The 22,844-nt window shown below is 34.5% G+C and overlaps 1 protein-coding gene across 1 annotated transcript in view; it reads right to left on the bottom strand.

The window, feature by feature from the left end:
* AK9 (adenylate kinase 9) overlaps positions 1-22,844 on the bottom strand; it is a 72,272-nt gene that overhangs the window by 24,664 nt on the left and 24,764 nt on the right. Inside the window, 8 exon segments of the mRNA XM_062570971.1 lie at positions 623-916; positions 1,473-1,685; positions 4,755-4,882; positions 5,839-6,042; positions 13,768-13,869; positions 18,936-19,003; positions 19,430-19,544; positions 21,882-22,038. Coding sequence (XP_062426955.1) covers positions 623-916; positions 1,473-1,685; positions 4,755-4,882; positions 5,839-6,042; positions 13,768-13,869; positions 18,936-19,003; positions 19,430-19,544; positions 21,882-22,038 — 1,281 coding nt within the window.

Here is a 22,844-nt window from a genome sequence, read left to right as displayed (position 1 = left end):
TGCCTGCTCACCTTTGATTTCTATAATTACCCAAACAGCTGCCTCAAATGGACTGAAGGGTGCCTGCAGATGGATTGGTACTTGCTTTTAAAGATGGTCCTGCAGGTGCATGTAGGTGTAGCAACTAAGTTTAACTGTGATTGTGAATATTAAGAATTTCTGTAAATGGCCTCAAGTTGCATTAAAGCATCTATGTTTTTGCGTTCAGAGTGCAGGGAGTACTGCTGGTGAACATTTCTAAACTCCTGTGTAATTGCTGTACATGCACCAGATTGAACCCCTGTATTATAAATACTTGAAGAAAATCAAGCCTTTTCATTACTACTCTGAACTTCATTTTTTTCTAATATCCTCTTCTTCTGTCTTGTTTAGCAACTACATCTACTAGTTTGAAAAAATATATACATAATTCTAGGAAATGTTTGGAGAACGTTTATAGCACTTACAAGAAAACATTGTCAGTAAGTACATTGTTTTACTGGAAATAACAGTTATTCACAAATTTTCAAGTTAATAGTTTAACATAAGCAATTTTTATCAAGCCAGGTTTTTATTGGAAATTGCTATTCTGGCCTAAAAAAGATTGTTTTGTGTATGGACACAAAAAAAGGTCAATTATTACCTGTTGGCTTTTCTTTCCAAATTCACGTTGATGTTCAGGTTCAATTTTAGTTTCAGTCATGGTCGGAGAGAAGTCTTCCAGTTCCCGTGAAAGAGTTGCTATTTTGCTGTCATCTTCTTCAGGTTCTTCATCAAAATCAGGCCCAACTTTCTTTTTAGTTTTACGTACTATTATTTCCTGTAGATATTCTTCAAACTGAATATGAAAAATGCCTATTTTGTCTGCTACCCATCGTGCACAAGTAGTTTTACCTGCTCCATGAGTCCCCAGTAAGCACACCCTTAAGGGAGGAGCCTGTAGGAAAAAAATGAAATATAACAATTTGGACTCCACAGTGCATCTTCTACTGTTTTTCGCTTCAAGAATGTCATTATAAAAATGACCTCAAGAATAGTCATTTTGTATTTTAAATCTTCCAGGTCCTCTACTACTGTTCCAAATAGACTAATTGCTCTCTGGAAATATTGAACTGTTGCCAGTAGGTAAAAATGAAAGCCTATTATACAATCCTGGTAAATCTGCACATCTCTTACTCTGCCTTCACTTATAAAAAAGTGTTAAAAATAGTAAAAATAACAATATTTGTGATTTGTTAATCACTTCTCATGATTATTGTAAACCTTTATCATCTTCCTTCTTTTCTGCTTCATATGCATGCTTCATTCAATATGTTAATTTAAAAGTACACTGTAAAGTCACTAGGGAAGAAACATGCTTTATTTTTTTCAGGGGCTTGCCTGGTATACCTGTCTTTACATACGACAAATCAGAAATAATAAACTATTAAAGAGCAATGGAACGTAGTGACTTTAATTTGTTATTATCAGTCATCAGTTTTAAAGATTCTCACTTGTATTGGTTCCTTGTGAGCCACATATTCCTCAGGGTTCTCCAAAAACTTATCTCTGTTCTCAGAAGTTGAAAAATAGTAAATCTTTTCTTGATATTTAGCTGCATGTTCAGAGAGTCCTGGGTAAAGGACAAAGTTCTCTTTCAGACTGACTGGACAGAAGTGTTTTGTGTCTCCCATTTGCCTTTTCTTCTCATTCTGTTTTTCTTCTTCCTGGAAAGTTTTTGAAAAATTTCAAGAACTAGTTGAATTAAGTAGAAAAACATAATATCAAATATGCTAATTGAGCTTTGAATCAGAAAGGCATCCTCAAAACTATTTATATTTTAAATGTCTTTGATTATTTCTCACATTATTTCTTTCTGTTACACATAGGTCTAAAAATGGATGATTTCTGCATTAGAATATAAACTACATTTCTAAATCATGAAATTAAAAAACTTCATCTCTTTGTTGTAAGATGTAATTCTACCTAACTGCTTAAGTAGCGTACTTAAACACACATAGTGTTGTCAAATAAATAGTCAGATTATCCATAGGATGTACATAGCGCTTACAGATCTACAAATAAGGATATAAAACAACTACATCAAAAAAGATCAAGCAAATTTTATATCAGGATCATCCATATGGACTTTCTCTCTCAGTAAGGATGAATCTATTATTGCTTTTCCATTCATTACAAGAAATAGAGACTTTTCTTTATTATGTTTCTCCATGCATCCAGGTGCTGAAGGTGAAGTTTTCAGTGTAGTATGACCCAACAGTCAATAATAAAATCTGATACCTAAGAATTCATCTGATGCCAATTTACAGTTACACATATGGTTTGCAATGTTCTGAAAAATAACTGTTTTGCTTTCTCAAAGTCCTGTTTGATATGAATAACTTCTATAGTGCAAACTGGTGTTACTGTTTAAAATATGGTCAAAAAGTAGAAAATGCAAATAAATGTGTTTATATTTGAACTTTCTAATAAGATTTTCTTTTAACTAAGTACCAAATTCCTGACAAAAGGTTGAGAGAACTAGATCTATTCAATCCTAAGACGAGAAGACTAAAGGGGATCTAATTACTATTTTTAGCTAACAAATGGGGGCTGTAGAGAAGACAGAGCCAGACTCTTCTCAGAAGGGCACAGGAAAAGGATGAGGGGCAACAGACAGAAGATGCAACAAGGGAAATTCCAGTTAGATGGTAAGAAAAGTTTTTTCATGAGGGTGATCAAATGCTGCAACAGGTTGCCCAGTGAGCATGTGGAATCTCCACCACTGGAAATATTCAAAATTAACCAGACATTGCTCTGAATAACTTTCAAACTGGATCTAACTTTGAGGTTAGGCTTAGAGAGGGGGTTGAACTAGATGCATCTGGGAGGTCCCTTCGAACCTAAATTATTCTGTGACTCCATGATTCTAAATAAGCACATGGTATGCTATGCCACTATAGACGGGGAACAAGTACTAGTACCTTTACAAACATTCTCACTGCTGATGGGAGGCTGGAAGACAGTAACTTACAACAGGTTGGGTTAACAAATAATCTCAAAATCTTTCATAAACTGAATATAAGTCCATAAAAATATGAACTTTTCAGTTTGAGTGATAAATTAATCTGCCCTATCTAATGAGGCAACTACTGAAGAAGGAATAACCACTTCAAATGTAAAGTGATAATACCATGGTTAGCTGTTCAAGACCAAAATTAAGGTTGAAGTATCTATAATAAAAACTTTTCCTACTGTGTTCTTAAAATTTACTTTTTCTAATTCAAAAATTGGAGAAGAAAGTAGACCTCTTCGTAAAAGGCAATGAGAATTGGTATTATAATACTAGATTGTACGTCTAATAAAATTCATTTTTAAATATCTATTTGATACTATTCCAGTACAGTGTATGTATATTCCATGCTCATAAATTTTGGGATGGGCATCTTCCAGCACAGGATGAAAATAAAAGAATGCTGAAGCTAGATCTTCATTTTCATTTAACTGGGTGTTTGGAAATTATCAGTAGATGAGATGAAACAAAGGATTGCACATTAAGACTTCTACTCTGCATCTTTTGATGTTTACATGATGGCTTACAGAACCATTGTTGGTTGAAGGAAAGCAAGGTTCACTTTTGCCTTTCTTATGTTTTATTGAATTTATTCTGTGTTGTATGATTCACTAGAAGAAGAAGTGTAGTTTACCGTATTTTAATATAGGGAATAATTTGTCTCTCTTCTTACTGAAAAAGAGCACAGTTCACAAGTGGCATACCTATATTTCCTAGTAGTCTGAACTTGTTTTTAGGATTCCAAAGATTGAAGACACAGAGTATCATGCAACTACTGTGGTTTCAATAGATTATCAGATATTTGTTATATTTAATGTTTATTACTAAAAATAATTGCCTAACAATTTGTCTTCATCTGTCATTGCTAAAAATGATTTCCTATGATCTTAAGAAGTTTTTCCAATCTATTATAATGAATAAAAATGAAAATAGATTGAAATATAAAACTGTAAACTCCCTGATGTTTAACTCTTCAATTAAAAAGTTCCAATCATGCAGTTTACTGTTTTCCTAATGACATTCTTTATTCCTTTACTGACCACTGTCATGATACGAAAACTGTGAAGGAGATAAATGTTAATATTTATATTCACTCGAGGAAATATTAATATCTATATTCACTCGAGGATGAATATAATTCTTTTTCTGTGTCTATTTGGAACCACAGCAACTCCTTTCAGATTCTAAAAATGTTTTATTTATAGAATGGGTGAACTTTGTTAAATACGGAATTATAAAATATTTCTAACAATTTATAAGTAGTATTGTATGTCCTTTTTAAAAAAAGTCATAGTGAACCATAACCTCTGAGGTGTAAAGGAAAGGTAAAACTCACAAATAAGTATATCAGGGCATATAGTCTAGTAGTAATCTGAAATGTGAAATGTACCAATGGGCCTGCTCTCCTAATAATACTTATTTTGAGAGAAGTTAAGTTAGATCTAGTTGCATATCTTATTGATAATAATCCACCCTCCTCCCTCTTTGCTATCTCACCAAACTAATTACATTCATCATCCCTACCAGCATAGGATAGTTAATCTTTCTGCTGGAATAAAACTATGATCAGCCAGAACATAAAAATACAACATAAAATAGTTCTTGAAGCATATGCTGGATCATGCAAAATCATCTGCAAAATTTGCTTTCTCTGAGGTTCTATTCAAACTGAAAATAAATGAGTTAAATTAAAATGATAAATGAACACAGCCCATAGGCTTACTTCATCTTCATTTTCTTCTTCTTCTTCAATTTCATTTTCTTCTTCAACTTCCCCTTCAGCAGCAACGTCTTCTGCTTCCTCATCTAAGTCTTCAGCAGATAGTACCCAACCATGATATTTAAAAGGTTCTGAAAAGGTTAATTCAATTTCAATGTTTTTCATTTAGCTATGTAAAAGTAGCTAAATGTAAAATAAAAAATAAAATAAAAGTAAGTACATATGTAGAAGCAAATTGTGCCAAGTGTACATTGCATTTTCCCTACTCCAGGTTGTACAAAATAAATACATATTAATACAGTGATTCCCCCCAAAACTGAGTATCTAGTGGTTTGTTTTATGACTAGAGTAAATTGATATTTTCAATAGGCACTCCTAGTATAAAAGGATTATACAGACACATAAAGATAGTGGCATTACTGCTTGCAACAGTTTTTTTCATGTTATTCATTGGAGAAAATCTTTTAAACAAATTATCAGTCAAATTTTATTTGATTATAAACCCAACATAATTATTATTTTGTTAATAAAATACTTGCATCAGCGTAATTGTAGCAAAATGTATTATTAATATTATTTACCTGATACTCAGAAGTGCTAGAGACTTGGATCAAACAGGCAAATATTTGCTGAAAAATATTAATACTCTAAAGACCCACTCTTAATCATAATCTGTGCAAGTGGGTGGATCATTACACATCCTGAAAGTCTCACTGACTTAAATAAATATTGAATGAATTTTCATCTTTTATTTGTTCATTTCTCATTCTAGTATCCTAACACAAATAGATAGAATAAGTAACGGGGCAAATGTGCTATCAAAAAGTTTAGGGAGCTATCGTGTACATATTTTTACAGTTAATATTTTTAATATATATATATATGCTTAACTCACTATATATTTATATAATATTTAACTAGGCTGCTAGAGTCTTTTTCAGCTCACCCGCAGAACACTATATGTTCTGTTCTCACTTCATATGAGTGATTTAGAGCTCAGTGTAACACCTCCTCCCAATATATTCCTAAGACAAACTCTCCAAAATCCCTGAGTAAGTTAATGCAAATCACAAACAGAACTACTTACTTTCCATGACCAGGACAATTTGATTAAGTAGACTTTCTGGACTTTGTTCAGCAATCTCTAAAACAACAACCTGAATCAGTGAATCACTGATTCCTGACTCCACTGTTTGCCAGTCATGCATGAAAAGGCCAACTTTCCTTTTAATTATTTCCATTTCTGGTACATCTGGAAAACCATCCTCTGGAAACTCAGGTAGTGTGATTTCTGAAAATGAAATTGTATTTAGAAGACAATGCTACTCTAAAACATTTTGCATTTAAAATTATCGTTATACTTTATTTTCATTTTTTCTAAAATGTAGTGGGACATTTTTTCTCATATTAGGCTTCTTTTTTCCCCTTGTAGCTATTCAATTATATTTTACTGTAAGATTTTTCAAATGTCAAATTCATTATATTTATATAGTTTATAATAATGTTTCTCCAGGAAAACAGACAAGGTCCGATTACTTAACTAAACTAAACTAAACAGCTGAACAAATAATACTTTAAAAGTCTATTTGTAGTTCTTCAATTTTAAAAGTTGTTTTAAAATACTAATAATTTCCAGTCAAACTAAGTTATCTGTTGATACATTTTCGTTTTTCACAGCCAAATGAAGCAGCATAGTGAAATCACCGTGAAATTCAATGTCCTGGAAGAAACAGATATTGCCCCTATTTACCCTATTGAATGCATGGAGAGCTTGCAGCTGCTGAATGGGAAGTTATCTCCCATAAAATAGGGGAGTTGCATCATATTTGAAAGTCACTGTGATACTCATAGGCTTCTCTTACACTACTGGCAAAGCCTTCCAAATAGCAACAGCCTTGGAGCACGACTTTGTGTGAGGTTCCCTCTGCACTTTCTCAGGCTTATGCTTATGGCGCCAGCACACACACTTTTGCAGACAAAGGCATGTTGAGAAATGACCTATATTTATACCAGTCACCTACAGAGCCCACATACTGGTGCTATGAAGTGCTACAGATACAGGTGTGTGGAGTAATTCTAAGAAGTACTAAAAATGAGAGGCAAAAGCATAAACCATTTCTTCGGACACTAGAAATCATTCATAGACATAGAAAGAAAAAGATTTAGGATCTAATCTCCCAACCAATATATTCCAGGACAAAGAATAATTGTTTTTCTCAGTGGCATAATAATATAAGTATGAAATAATAATAATGGAATGAATAAATGGAAATAAAGTAAAATAAAAAATGTATATCATGGCTTCCCACTGTCAATACTTGGATTGAGAAACTCACAAAAATGTTAGCCTGAATGAAGCCATTGCTGCATAACCATAACTTGTTTAATGAATAAGGGAAAGAAGAGACAGTCTCGTAAGATATGTCATGCAAAAATATAAATTTTCAATTGTTTAAGATCAGAGAAATTCAAGCCTGTTTCATAACATTGTCTCATGAAAGTAAACAAAAGTTAGAGGCTGAAAGAATGCGGTCATCTAAATAAGAAGTTCACAGACACTATTCATGGTAAGCATGAGAAAACTGGTTATGTACTACCGTGCAAAAGTGTTGGTATACTTGGTGAACAAAAAACAAGGGGATAGCTGCTTCTACCACCATTCATTTTGCTGAAAAAGCCAAAGGGAATTAAAAAATCAACTTGATGCTGACAGCAGGACACAACAACAGAAAATGAGAAAGTTACTCATCAGTTCTTATGGCTCCATTTAAGATCCATTTAGATATTATTAGGCCCTTAAAGTCCTAATACAGAGATCTGTCTCAGGTAGAAGAAAATGCAGAAGTGCTTCGATGATATCACCATCTCCTTGTCCTTACTAAATCATGAACAGTTTCCAGCAGGGTGAAATGTATGTGGTTGCTGCTATACCCATTTCCTGCCAACGTATCATTTTCAACCTCGTTTTTCTTCTTTTTCCTATCATTACTCTTTTGTGTTCTGTTTAATAAGTCTGACATCATTGCTTTCAAATTACAGCCAGAAAAGCAGCTGAGAGCAATGACTTAAATGGACAATATTAGTGTAAGTCTGGTGGGGCTTAGAGCATATGCTGCGCTTGTCTTTTGCTAGAAATGAAGATGCAAGATTGAACTTGCACAAGGGACAGAGCAATTTTCTACTTTGCTATAATTTTATCTTCCTCTTTTTATCTCTCTTGTTTTCACTTTGAAAGAACAGGAACAGACTTTGACATAAGCAACAACAGGTTTATCATATGCAATGAACTTTCAATGATTTTTCTAAAAAAAGGACCATAAATACCATTTTTCCTTACATCCTACACCTAAAAAGGAGAAGTAATACTGAAAATGAAAGCCTTAATGCCTTATCTGGTAATACCTTTGACCCTTTTCTTAAAAATATAGAAAAGAGAAAAGTTAAAAACTGTTTTTTATGGTTACTCTCTGCCATTAAGCAGGCCAATTCTCTCTAGGTAAAATTGCAGTATTGCAAATTATGTTTTTTTGTTTGCTTCAACATGAAAAATTCCAATGATATGTATTTTCAATGCATGAAGCACTAAACTGCCATGTTATAATTCTTTTCTTTAAAAAAAGTATGTGTTTCCCTACCAGAATTGAATGCTTTTCATACAATTAAATGGACTATTGAAGGAATTCAGAAATGTCATGTTTAATTTTCCAAAATAGAGGTCCACAAAAAAAAGCTATTATAAAGTACAACATAGATGGATGTCTTAGATTAGATATGCCTGTTTCTGCAAGAAATGGCACTAAACATAATGAGATTGGTCAAAGTAGCAATGTTGCCTAACTTTTGTCTAACACCCTACCAACTAAAACGTCGTCCAGAAGTGGCAACAGCAGCTAGGATCCATGGTGATAAGAGCCTGCCAGCTAAGGAACACATTTAACTGATTTCTCCTGCTTGGACAGCTTCCATGCATGAAGCCAGGCACTTAAAATTAGTGTGGCAGTTTTGGGTACTGTAATGCCTACATCTCCTTATGGCTGTAGACCTTTAGGAAGTTTATAAATACTTAGATACTTTCAAGAATTTTATTCTTCCTTCATTTCTGGGGCTGAAACTTTTATTCACTCAATATTCTCATTCACCTCTGCTATATATCTGATAAACTGAAATTTCTCATAAATAGTATACTCTAGGGCAATATCTTAGCCAGGTTAGGGTCCTGGGGCATTAATAGGCCTAAGTAGCCCTAATCAGCCTCATTGTGGGCACCTATCTTCTGGGCCCAGGCCTCCACTTCAGTTCATCAGTGAATGTTCAGTCCCTGCCAGAGCTGTGTTGTGGTGTCTGCAGTACCATCAGAGCCATGCCCATGCCTGTCGTGGACCTTGACTGACCTGGACCCCGACCCATGGACTGCCTTCCTTGTCACTATGGACCTGTCTGACAATCACCGGACTGTGTCTGACCCTGGTTACCCTCAGCAGGCCTGATCTTGACTTGACTTCCTAGCTTGATGTTGGACCTGCCTCATCACCATGGACTTACTTGAGGATCTGGATTCTTTGTTGCACCTGCCTGCCATCTCTGGGTCGGCCCTGCTTGCCTTTCTCGAGGGTGGTGGGATGGAGCCCTGGCTGGTATTGGTCCCAGCCCTGCGTGTTACATTACAACAGTTGGCTCCTGCTTTGCTGGAAGCAGCCAGCCCTTCCTGTGTCCTGACACGTTGCTCCCAAGATGAACTACAGAACTTTGAGCGATTTTAAAATAATAGATTAACATATAAGTATTTCAGCAAGTATTTTTGTGATCTTTTATAACAAAAAATACTTAACGTATTCCCCCTCTTTTACAGGTTTGCACAACACGTAACTATTAAACTGACACCTCAGTGGCTAACCTTCACTCTAGTTGAACGATTATTAATCCAAACATAAACCACAAGTGCAAATAGGCATATCATTAAACAGAAACACTCTGCAGATTTCAAATACCCTGATCTTGAATTAGAAATTAATCTTTTTCTTAAAAAGCGTTTATAAACATTTGCCTTTTACTAAGTTAAACAATCATTCTGTGCATATTTCATTTCATTAGCTATTCTCTGCAATTATGTTGCTGTCTCATTCTGAGGTTCTAAATAGGAATTAGCTACCTGGTCATGTACATTCAAGTGTATTGTGTAAATGCAAAAAATAATTATATTGTATTCTGCAGCGATGTATTCCAAATGAAACAGAAATACAGCTAGCTAAAATCTGCATAAATTTGAGTAGCACTTACGTATTGTGTAATGATGATTCCATTATGAACACAGATTTTAAGAAAATAAGCAAAGAATATATTAACTAGCTTGCACTAACTGCTTTCTGTACGTTATCTTTGGCATATTCACACTGTAGAAACCACATGCCCTGCCCTGAGAACCACAGACATTTTCGGAGTAGTAATATACTGAAGATGGAAATGCGTGCTGTCTGGATCTAGCATTTTGCAGATCATCATTTATGGTCCTGCCCTTTAAAAACCTCTCAGTTCTGAGTAGGTCATCAGGCTTTGGAAATATACAGGCAGAATAATAGATTTAAATCAATATCTGACATCAGTTGAGACAAAATATTGAACATAATAACAAATCCATCGAAAAAGTATGAAAAGAGGGTATCCATATGACACGTAATCTTAAAAAAATCTCACAATTAATGTTACACCTTTTTGATAAGCTGTGTTTAAGAAATGATGGACAAGCATATGTTCCAGCCTTGTTTCTCTACTCTAGGCACATAATTCAGTTAGATTACTTCTACCAGAGAGTTTTCTTGCATAAGGAAACTTTTTCAGCAGCCATTATTGCATACTGATATAAGGGTTTTTTTTAATAGATTACATAGGCCTAAGCAAACTGGAGAAACATTTGAAAGAATGGAAAGACAACAAAAGAAAGAATTACATTCCTTATGTAAGAAGAGGGAAAGGGGCTCCTAGATGGAGAAAGTAAACAGTATTTTAGTTTGGTTCAGGTACTTGAACCTCATCATGATCAAAAGATTGCCTACATGGTATTTGATTTGTTTCTAGCTAGGTTTCAGGGAAAAACAATATTGAAAATAAAATAAGACAACTATACCTTTGCTATTACATAGAAGTTATGATATTCTGTTTCATAGGTGATATACAGTGATAAAAGATTTTAGAAGAAATAATAAACACAGCCAAGAAAAATATATTGAAAAAGCAGCAATAAAATAAAATAAATGGATTAAAAATCCAAACAAAATCCCTTCAGGGGACCAATTTATTAGTTGTCAGTCTCTCTAGCTATGCTGTTCTTGATAATTTTTTCGTTATCACAAGGGTGGTATGAGACAATCCCACACCTCCCTAAATCTGCAGCTTTCATAAGGAATGCCTCTATGGCAGTCTCTCAAATTACTTTGCTCTGTGTCTTCTTTGCTTTTACTGAGTGTAGTTACCATAGAGACAAACAATTCTCAAAAGCTTTCTGCCCCCACATTATCTGACTGAATTACTGGGGGAGGAAAGGCTTTATTATTATTATTATTATTTTTAAGTGTTCTGCTGATACTAGACAGGACTTGTTCTGTACTCAGCCCATATTCAACAGCAAAAAAGATGAAGTTCTTCCTGCCACTATTATGTTCTGCCAAGGTGGAGACAGAGACACCAGCAGCCAGCATGTCTTCATAGAATCATAGAGTCACAGAATCAGTAAGGTTGGAAGGGACCTCTGGAGATCATCCAGTCCAACCTCCCTGCTCAGCAGGGTCACCTAGAGCAGGTTAGACAGGGTTGCATCCAGGTGGGCCTGGAAGATCTCTACAGAAGGAGACTCCACAACCTCCCTGGGCAACCTGTGCCAGTGCTCCATCTCTCTCACAGGGAAAAAATTCCCCCTCACGCTCAGGCAGAACTGCCTGTGCTTCAATTTCTGCCCATTGCCTCTTGTCCTGTCACAGGGGACAACGGAAAAGAGTTTGTCCCCATCCCCTTGACACCCTCCCTTCAGGTACTTGTACACATTGATCAGATGCCCCCTCAGTCTTCTCTTCCCCAGGCTGAAGAGGCCCAGCTCTCACAGCTGTTCCACATAGGGCAGATGCTCCAGCCCTCTGATCGTCTTCGCAGCCCCATGCTGGACTCTCTCCAGTAGCTCCATGTCTCTCTTGTCCTGGGGAGTCCAGACCTGGACACAGGACTCGAGATGAGGCCTCATGAGGGCTGAGTAGAGGGGCAGGATCACCTCCCTCAACCTGCTGGCAACACTCCTGACAATGCACCCCATTGGCTTTCTTGGCCACAAGGGCACATTGTTGGTTTAATGTCTTCTTTGTTAAGGATTTGACCAAATAAACTGAACAGCAAATGAGAGATTTCATTCCCTGAAACTGATATGTATTTTATTATGAACACATTTTAATTTGTTTGATTGTTTTTTCCCAAAAGATCCTGTGGTTTGTTTAAAACAGACTTTTCATTCCTTACTGATAAATATATGCTGCCAAATAATCTTCAGCTGGTTACAGTGAAATGTACTTGATGGGCAAGCTTATATTGTGAGTACTGATTTATTGAGTTTGGAAATAAAATACAATTAAGTCTACCGATTATATTGATTCTTTCTAATGAAGAAGGATTGAAGAGACACAAAAAGTGTTAAAATATGTACATTTAGCAACTTGCTATTTAAAATTAAATGTTTCTCAATAAAATCATATTCATTTCTCTTCTGGACATTAATGTATTTTAAAAATCCTAATAGATAAAATTTATATGTTAAAAACTAAAATAGTCTATCTTTATAAAAGATTAATTGCCTTCAAAGTGTTTTTTGAGAGAAGGCCATTGTGTGATTTCTCTTCATTATCTCATGGTTCCATGGAGTTCCATGTACTGCAGAATATTACCTCTTACCAGAAAGAAGAAAACATGACTCCACATGAAAACTAGTAAGCTGTTAGCAGGACAATGCATGCAAGAAAAATACAGGTCATATTTTATTCATTCACATCCAAATTTCAAATTAATTCATTTGCATTTTTACCAAGCTCTCTAGCCTCAGGAAGTGGACTAATCATTTCTGATCTTAATTCACCACTGTGTTGCTATAAGCTTAACCCCAAAGTATTATTTTAATAAAGCAAAGCTATTGGAACATTATGTCAAATAACTATTTCTTTATCGATTTTCATTCAGATACTTTTGCTGCTGTATTATGTTTATAAAGAAATACTAAAACAAGTAGTACTTGTCCAGCTAATTTTATCTGTTCTTAAATGGAGTGTAACTATAAACCTCTCTATACATGTGTTTCTTCCTTACCTTATTTTTGGTTCAGAGATCCTAATATTTTTGTGCAATTACTTTCAACTCCTATACTTTGCAGGGTAAGAGAAGACCTACTTTAATGTATTCATATGAATATAATAATAAATTTTAAATGGTCTGTAGCACTAAGATTTGTTAAAATCACCAGCAGGTATCTGTGAATATGGCAGATTTTTTTCCTGATATTTTTTTCATTCCTTCATTTATTTGTCATTCACTTGTTATTTTTGTCACAATCTTTGAGTGATTTTCAAGATATTTTATTTCTTCTGATTCCCCTCACTTATCACTTCATCCTGTAGTAAATGCGCATGCATGACAAGAACATTCACTTTATTTGTTATTTGTATAGATTCCTGTACACATTTATTAATTTGGCATTTAGACTATACCTAGTAGTATTTCCTAGTGAAAATAGGGTTTTGTCCTTTGTTTTTCAAAGTGTAACTACCTAGTAGATTGTTTTTAACATGAAATAAAAACATCCCTTTAATTGTATTTATAAGTGCTTAAATAACTTGACTCTGACTACCCTATTATAAACTTGTTGAGAAGAAAAAAAATAAGTAAGGAATGACATTCACAGCCAATTTTCACATATAGTAAAAACTTCCAGAAAAGGAAGGCATACCATTATTGATACTAGCAAGTAAGATATATAAGTTCCAAGTCTAACCTGTAGGTTTAGATTCTTCTTTATAATCAGTAGAATCACTGGACCGTCTCTCAGATATTTGTTTGGTTTCAGGTAGAGGCTGCTCATCATGGTCTTCAAATTCTGTGAGCACAAGTATAATCATCAATAAATTTAACAGTACCATTGAGGGATGAAGGAGGCCCTACAAAAGTAAAAATATTTTTGGATCATTCTGCAAAACTTACATGTGGCCACCAGCAAACAAGGAGTAACTTTGATGCTCAGGTACTGTACAGGGTCCAAAACATATTTTAAGATCAGCTACCTGATGTGTGGGAAAAGGCAAACCACCTATTAGTTGCTCATGATTGTGAATAAAGGGGAGAGATAGTATGTTTAATTCAGTGCTTTTATGTAAGAATATTTTCATTTATTACAAACTCTGCATTCTGTGTTCAAACTATATTCAAAAAAAAAGCCTCACAAAAAAATACACTTAATGACAGTATAGCTATATTAAACCAATATTCCTTAGCCTTTAATTCACTGAAAGAGACACTAAAAGAATTAGAATCCTTTCTGTTTCATAGTTTGGATTTTCTTTGACTGAAATACTGTGATTATAGATATTAGAATGTAATTATTATATCTGGCTTATGAAGGAGAGCAGGAAGTGGATACAAAGACCATGCAACACTGCTCAAAGGCTGAACAAACTGTTTCTGTGAAGTCAATATCATTTCAAAAGTGCTCTGAAGTTTGTCATACAATCCCCTGCCTGCTGATGAATAAATTCTCCTTGTTCAATCTCAGTTTATACAAAAGCTTCTGGTTAGAGGTAGAGAAACACAGATCAGCATGCAAGCCAGTCAGGAAAAGAAAAAGGAAATACATTTAGAGGCTGTACGATCAGGCACGTATCAGCTGACACGTAAATGCTGTAACTACAATTGATTCTATAAAGCACATTTCTTCAAAGACTTGAGAGAAAACATACTAAAATATAGTATAGGTTTAAGTATTATTACTTTTGTTCTGTCTTTTTGTTGTTTAAAATGTCTCAGTGAACTTAACATGAAGATAAAAATAAAAAAGCAACAACATAAAATAAGAGCTAAAAATACGTGTATTGATTCAATCCTCCACCACGTGCAGTATGAGAAAAACAGGGATCAATATTTAAGAGTTTATAAGAAATACTGATATTAACAGCTCTGAAAGACAAGCACAGGAGAGCACAGCTGGAATTATCAGCTCCATCTACAAGTCTATTCCCTGTCAGAGATTACTACCCAAATAATAATAGTGGCAGGAGTGACACCAGTGGAGATGAGCTTGCACTAATACAGTAGGCTGAGTGGTGGTGACTGAAGCAAAGGTATACATTTACTCCTGTTGAGTCTGTAGTAAAGACGGAGTAATACCTGGCAGAAAAGCAGAGATGATAGATAAAGCACAGAAAATAAAGTTTTAAACTATGACAACTGTTTGGTTCATTGGATCGATTGTATAGGATATTTTAATGCTGAAATGCTGCAGGAAAGAAATATTCCAAATTTTACCTCAAGAAGATTGAAATGAATCCACAGATCTATCTGAAATTATGTAACTCTTCTACAGTGCTGAAATATGTTCTTCTGAGGTCATATAACTGTTTTCTGGCTTAAAGAAATGTATATTCACTCTGTTGAAAATAAATATTTAGAAACATTTGAAAGCTCCTGATGATAATTTGAGCTCAGAATAATTGTTTCAAGGGAAATGGAAAGAAGATGCAGGGCTATAATTTGCAACTGGTCACTACAGGCAAGAGTTACCAGACAAATTTTTTGTGTACTTTCACCAGACATTTTCAGCATTGAGCTTAACTTCCTAACTCACTTAAATTTTTACATATTGTAACTTTCACATTTGAAAAATTTACCCAAAATCTCTTTCTCCCAGTACTTTCAATCTCATTAAGAGATATGAGAATGGGTAAGTATCTTGCTCATTAATAGGATCTTTTTCTTTTAAACACAGATAATATTATGAATTTGAGTATGTTCAATCCTGAAGCAATCACAGTGACTTTAACGTCCCACTGAGATCACAAAAATTGTAATTACTGAAATGCATATTATTTATATGAGACACAAAAAGAGCATGATTAGGGTTCTGGAATAGTTTTTCAAGTTTTCATTTTTATACCATGACTGCTATAAAAAGAAATAACTATGAACATATAATTCATTTATATTTTTTATAAAGATGTATCACATGGGAAAAAAAGCTGCAGTCAATGTGCTGATGGCACTACATGTGAAACAGATATCAGGCTAAGATCAGCATGACAGAAGTGTTTCAGTGAGTCAGTATTTGATTATGGTAGTCAAATGTAGGTGTAGGAAAACATGTATTTTATTGTTATTTTAATATACTCAGATCAATATATGAGTTAAATATTCACAACCAAGATGATCTTTGTTTTTTGACAGAGATAATACCCTAACTTTGTAGAACTCTATATTTAATACTTCAGAACTCAATCATTCTGGAGAAGAACTTGCTAGAAAACTTTTTAGAAAAGCTAAAAAGTTGTTTTGCTAGAAATTTTAAGACTTTTTCTACTTTATATAGAAAATTTTTAAAGTTTCTAATTTAAAGAGCCCTGCAAAGCTGGTTTATTTTTTTCAGATAATAGGTGAATTTTTACCTAATTAAAAATAAAAGCAAATTATCAAATTCAATATATCTGATACTACCACCACCACTATGACTTGGCCCTTTCTATATATGGTTGTAAGAAATACAATAGATGCCAGGCTGCATAAGAGACAGTGTATGTGAGACATACTGGCAATACAAAGCATAAGCTTGGCTATATTCTTATTTGACAGAAACCACTATCTTATGATTGAAACAAAGACATTTCACTGCCAGGAAAAAGAAACAAAGTGGGAATTCTAAAATGCAGTTCAGTTTTGAGTTTCAACTCCAGGTCTTAGATGATATTTCAAGCTACCATGGAGAAATCAGAAGACCCTACAGCAGCAGAAGCAAACCCACTGAAGTCTCCCCAATCTCATTCTTGGGCAGAAACAGACACTTGTGCATGGTACTTCATCCTGACAGCAGATCAAAATCAGACAGTAACATAATATTCTAAGAAACCAGGCAGCGATTAAAGAAGGCAAAAAAAGAAATTTCAATCTTGCAACCTTTTTGGGTGTTGAGGTTCAAGAATGTTGAAACTAACCAGAATTAATTCTAGACCTTGACCCAACTGACAGAACAGTCTGAGGAGGAAAAGAGCCAGTCAATTCTGTGACAGTCACCTGCCCCTCAGAATCTCACTCCTCACGGATTACTCACTCTTGACCAGGACATTTATAGCATCATTGACAGAAACAAAATGTAGCACAATTCTAATATAAAGACATTATACAGGCTGAACAAAACTAATAAGCAGTTCTGCTCAATACAGAAAGAAGCAAAGTAAGAAAGTCCTTACACAAAATATTTTATTAACTTTGTTATAAAAGGGGAAACCTCATATAACACACAATTCCTTTCCTTTTTATTTTATTAGGTTATGCGACTAAAGGCTGATCTCCACAAACCCGAAAGAGGAGAGGAACAGTAACACGTGGGGGAACCCCAGTAACCTAATAAGGACAAAGAGCACCTTGACTCAGCTCCCCTCAGGGCCATAAGAAAAGGATAAGGCATTGTCTGGGTGTGAGTCCTACTGAGCCGCGTGAATGTGAGCAGGAGACATTCTCCCAGGAGAACCTCAGAGTCTGAGGTGGGGGCTCACTACCTAAAGGGGTATAAGATTCATTAAGGCATGCTGGAAAAAACATTTTGTGTGAGACTGCTTGTCAAATGCTTAGAGGAAGGACCAAAGGCAAGGAAAAGGAAGAATCAAAGTGGACTGAGACAGAATAAGCATGGAAAATAGAGGGATGAGGGCATGAAAGGGGAACTGGGAACACATCTTCAGACTCACTGCTGACTTGACCTGGGGCCACTGACCTGCAGCAGCCTTGCCTCTACTGGACTATAGATTCAGCATTTCCTAATACATGTTCCTACTGTATTCAGCAATGCCTAACACGTTAACAGAGCCACTGCTGCAGAAACTTCTGTTCCACTCTAAATGCTTCAGGCTGAAGTTTTGGGAAGCTACTCCTTCAGACAGCTTTGTGGGTTTCTGACTAGCGATTGCCTAAGTTCTAGTAGAGTGTTCTACTGAGAGGGGATAGGTATTTTGATGAGTAGGAAGTTTCAATACAGTTAATAACCCACTTGGAAAAGTTACTAGAGAAGAGAAAGCAACTTCTGCCCTTCAGACTCATCCAAAATCATAACAATGCTAGATGATTTGATATACATCTTTATTTAGTAACAGAACAAAGTCCTAAAAATACTTATTATATGGAACTTAAAAGCTTACATGATAGCCATGAAGTGTTAAAAATGTGTTGATGAATTGATTTACTTGGAATTCTGAGGCTATTTTTCATGCAAATTTCAAATGCAGTCTCAGAGTGACCCTGTCCTCCTGAAAACAATGTATATGAAAGACATGCCCTTAACGTATGAAATTCACTAATCCATAAAACATAAGTAATGGTTACCAAAACTACCATTTTGGTGGTTCTCCATACAATCATATGGATATATAGAGAAACATTATGAAATAGATTCAAGGGATGACACAGGTTATTTTATCTGCAATGACAAAAGCACCATATTCAAGTTCTAGATAGTGAATGGCTCCTTAATCATTGTGAAACAATCGACCAAAATAATGTGGTGTGAGGAAAGAATCAAATTACTTTCCACAGTATATCTGCTGAAATAACAACACAATAGATCTTGACAAAGCTAATTAATAGTTTCATGTATTTCAGGGTCAACAGTCAATAAATAATTCAGTACAGCTGGAACACAAGAGTCCATGGATAAACATGAGTTGGTGATCTACAGTGAAAGATTTCTAAGGACTAGGCAGAGAAAAAGATTAACAATCTAATATGAATGACACAGAGAAATGGGTGAATTAATCAGTCAAGGGATCAAAGGCAGCAATACAAAGTCATTTTTCCAGATCCTGAATATAAGAAGGAATTCAAAACTAAAACCTGCTTAAAAATCAAATTGCTAAACAAATTGAAACATATAATTAGATAAAATATAAGTCAAATGATACTTGCTTTCACCTTTCTCCTCAGCAGCCTCTAGACGTTGCCGCTCTTCCTCTAGCTTCAGTATCTCTTGCATTTCTCTTCTGTAATCAAAAGATTACTCATCTTAAGATTTGTATAAATACTACTGAAGCAAGCTGCAAACATATTAAATGAAAGTAAACATATGGAAAAATACTGTTGAAAATTGAAATACAATTTGGTTTGTACCAAACAGAAGTTGAAAATATTTTATCCTCCAAAATGTTATTGTATAATAAAAAAAAAAAAACCTGGGGCTGATGGAAACACATTAGCTAGAAAATCTTCTATCACCACAAGCACTGTTCTAAATGAGTTGTTTCTCAAATTAACATACATTGGATTATTTCAAATACATCAGAATCAGTCTTAATGTACTTTTTTAGTACACTTGTATTGCTTGATAAATGCACTGATATCCTTAACACAAAGTAAGACTGGAATTTTTTGTGATCATTTAAAACAATCAGCTATTTAGTATATTTTACCTTTCTTCTTCTTCTTCTTCTTTCTCTTTTAATGCTTCATCTGTTAGTCTTTTCAAAATCTTAGCATCAATTTCATCCTTATTTGCTAAGTACAGTCTGTGTAGTAAACAGATTCCTGCAATAGTTATACAACAGCACTAGATTTTATAAAACTGCATAAAATTAAAACTCTTTGAGATAGGCAAATGATTTAATAAATGATAGACAACTTAGCTACTTCTTTTTAGAGCCCCTAAAGGCATATATACCACTGAAATGCCATTATAATGCTGCTTTTTAAAGTTTTAGAGCTTTGTTTTCAATTTCAGGAGTCTAACTGAGTCCCGAATATAGAAAGGTTATGATGGAGGCTATAGGGGAGACAGCATTTAAAAGATTTCTCTTACATTTCCTTTACATTGTCTGTTACTCTGGCATTTATTTGGTGTGTATGTGTATAAAGAAAACTATGAAGGAACAAACAAAATTCTAATTAAAGTGTAAGACTCTACATATCTATAGTGCTGCAGCAGGTTGACAGAAATAAAGAATATGCTGTTTCTATGGGGAACTCTGTGGATTTATTTACTTTGGCAAATAGATTTATAATATATGGCTGATTGGCCAAACTCTGTTTATATCAGTGGTGTTATGTTAATTTAGGCTAGCTCAGGGAGCGGAGTACAAAGTAATGATTAAAAGTGCTGTGAAAATGTAAATTCCAGAACATCATCATTATTTAAGAGATAAAAGTATGAAGAAAGAAAGAAAGAATTAACAAAATTGCTGAAAGGAAAATAAGGAAGAAGAAAAGACAAAATAGCTAAGTTCAAGGAAACACAGCCATAAGCAAAAAGCTAGACCTTTAGCCACTCCCTAAAGCAGACATTATGCTCTTGTCTCTTCCACCTTATCTTACTCATCCTCGTTCCTCCCACGCTTCATGTGTTCACTATAGTCAACTCACATAAAATATTTTTATCTGTATTTGAGCTATGATAAACAAGTTACTTAACTGCTAGAAAAATTGAGCTGCTGTTGATTTGAGGCAGAGGATAATTTTGTGTGAATAGCACAGATTTTTTGATTCTTTTGATTAAGCATATTTTTGAAGATGAAAGCTGAATGAAGGGATTTTTTTAAATATTGTTTTTAAATTGGTTGTTTTTATATATGTTTTGAGATAATTCTTCCTAGATATTCTTATGCAAAAGAGTTATGAGAAAGGACAAGGCACAGTGTCCCAGAAACTAGGTTCTTGGACATTTTGAAGTTCTTATGTTTTCTGGAAAGGGAAGATTGGGCATGGAAATTCAATCTAAATGAGTCCTGAAGTTTTCTGGAGCATCTGAGACAGGACCTTCTTGAATGACAGGAACAACCAATGTGATTTTCTGATAAACACTGGATCTAGAACTTTTATAGAAAGGTCCAGTCTGAACTGAGTCTGTACACAAGCTCTGGCCGTATTTGGAAGGCTCTGAGCTGAAGATGTTTAAGATGTTACAAAATTTCACAAAACTATGTGACCAACTAGTGTTGGGTACTGTAGCTTAGTTGAGGATAATTTTGTAAGGATGATACCAGATTTTCAAAATCTTTTTTTTTTTTTTCCTGAGGAATACTGTGCAAAGAACACTTTGTAAGCTTGATTTGCCCACGTTGATTTTTATATTCAGGGACAAGGGCTTGAAAAGCTGTCTGGACTGATTCTAATATCAGGTAGTTACTGAGTTTTCTTGAACTGTCTGGGTAAGAATAGACATATTCTTTTCTTGAAGGGGAATTTCTAATACTAAAATGCATTTTGATAATGAACTTGGGTTGAACAGGTAATGATTACACATTGCCCAAGGCAATGAAATCTGCTGTGTGGTGTGAATCAAGTAGGCATAATCCATTAAGACACGATTTGACAGGCAAAACTTTTAACAATGTTTGAATATGTTTAGTTTTTCATACTTAGTACCAATCTTCCTTCTTGCTTGAAATGCTGAAGCAAAAATCCCTTCCCCTGAATTCATGGGTACTAAGTTATTGTATCCAGCTGGATAGGAAGTTCATCAAGTTTTTTTTGTTAGTTTTTTTTTCCCAACTATAAGCAGAGAAATTTGATTACAAGCCAACTTGCAAGCCTAGTGGCCAGCCATATACAGAATATGAGAGTCCAGAAATACAAGACTCCAGTGATCTTTACTAACACTGATAATTATAAATAGGAGTATGTAGAAATTTCTCTACTGCTTTTATAAAACATTCCTGTTTTCATTCTATTAACTCCCTTCATCTGAATTGTAAGAAATGGAGGGTACCTTCACTGATTCAGTGTATCCTTCTGTTCACTTTTCGTAGATGCTTGTAACTTCATAAATGGGACATAAAAAATGAATTTTCTTGCAAGTATACTTTATACACAGATATCAAAATAGAAAGGAAAAAGGGTTATAAGTTTCATTAGTTTGCATTTACTAACCATTGTTTTCTGTATCCTGCAGACAGACAACAGTGTCAGGTAAAAGTCCTTTTTCTGATAAAGCTGACCAGTGATCTACTGACAGAGGATAGTTATCCACTACCCATCCTCCTTTTTCTGGAGCACCAGGAAACCTGTCTTTGTTCTTCTTAGTGAGCTGTTATAAGAAGTTGGAGACAGTAATATAAAAGAAAAATACAGCCTGTGAGCTATTTACAAAGACTGTACAGTACAAAATGATTTTCTAAACTTTATAAGTCTTTCTCTATTGTTGTTTCATGTTAATAAAATATAAGACATTTATAATTTTACATGTCTTAATGAAATAAAAACATTTTAAAAAGAGATGAACATACTAGAATTTTTTTAAGGTTGTCTGCAAATGATTTGGATTTCAGTTTTGAGATTTACAAACCAGTGAACAAATTTAAAACAATCCAAGATTCTTGGATTAGCCTTCAAATACAATTCTTTCCACAAACACTTGTATCTAGTGGTGAGCTCTATGACCAAACTGATGAAATACACTAACACTCTTTTAATGAAGAAATAATTCCATAGTTCTCATTATGTGATATATTATGTGACAACAAGATTCCCAAGTTCAAGCTAGACAAATTTAAATAATAAATTAGATACTTTTCAAAATAAGCGAGAAGGTGATGAATGTATTGTATAAGAACAGTTTCACAAAGGTAGAGCAAAGATTCATATAGCGTGGTAATTTATCTTTAAAAGTGACTAAGAGTGTAAGAATAGGGCAAGAGTACAGTGATACTTCTCTCAGATAATTCTCCCAGCCTTTAATAGCTTGTAGCTCAGAAACTTTGTGAGACAGAAATGGTTTGTAGGCATATAGAGTCCGTCAATAGATTTTTGTCTTTCATGATCTTGTTCCATCTCTCCTCAGTCCTATGTAAAGTTTTTAGATTATGTGACACACACCAGACTGATCAAACCGAA

The sequence above is a fragment of the Rhea pennata genome, chromosome 3 (genome assembly GCF_028389875.1).
Source record: "Rhea pennata isolate bPtePen1 chromosome 3, bPtePen1.pri, whole genome shotgun sequence".
Taxonomy (NCBI): domain Eukaryota; kingdom Metazoa; phylum Chordata; class Aves; order Rheiformes; family Rheidae; genus Rhea; species Rhea pennata.
The sequence above is the reverse complement of the archived record's forward strand: the minus strand, read 5'-3'. Positions and strand labels throughout refer to the sequence as shown.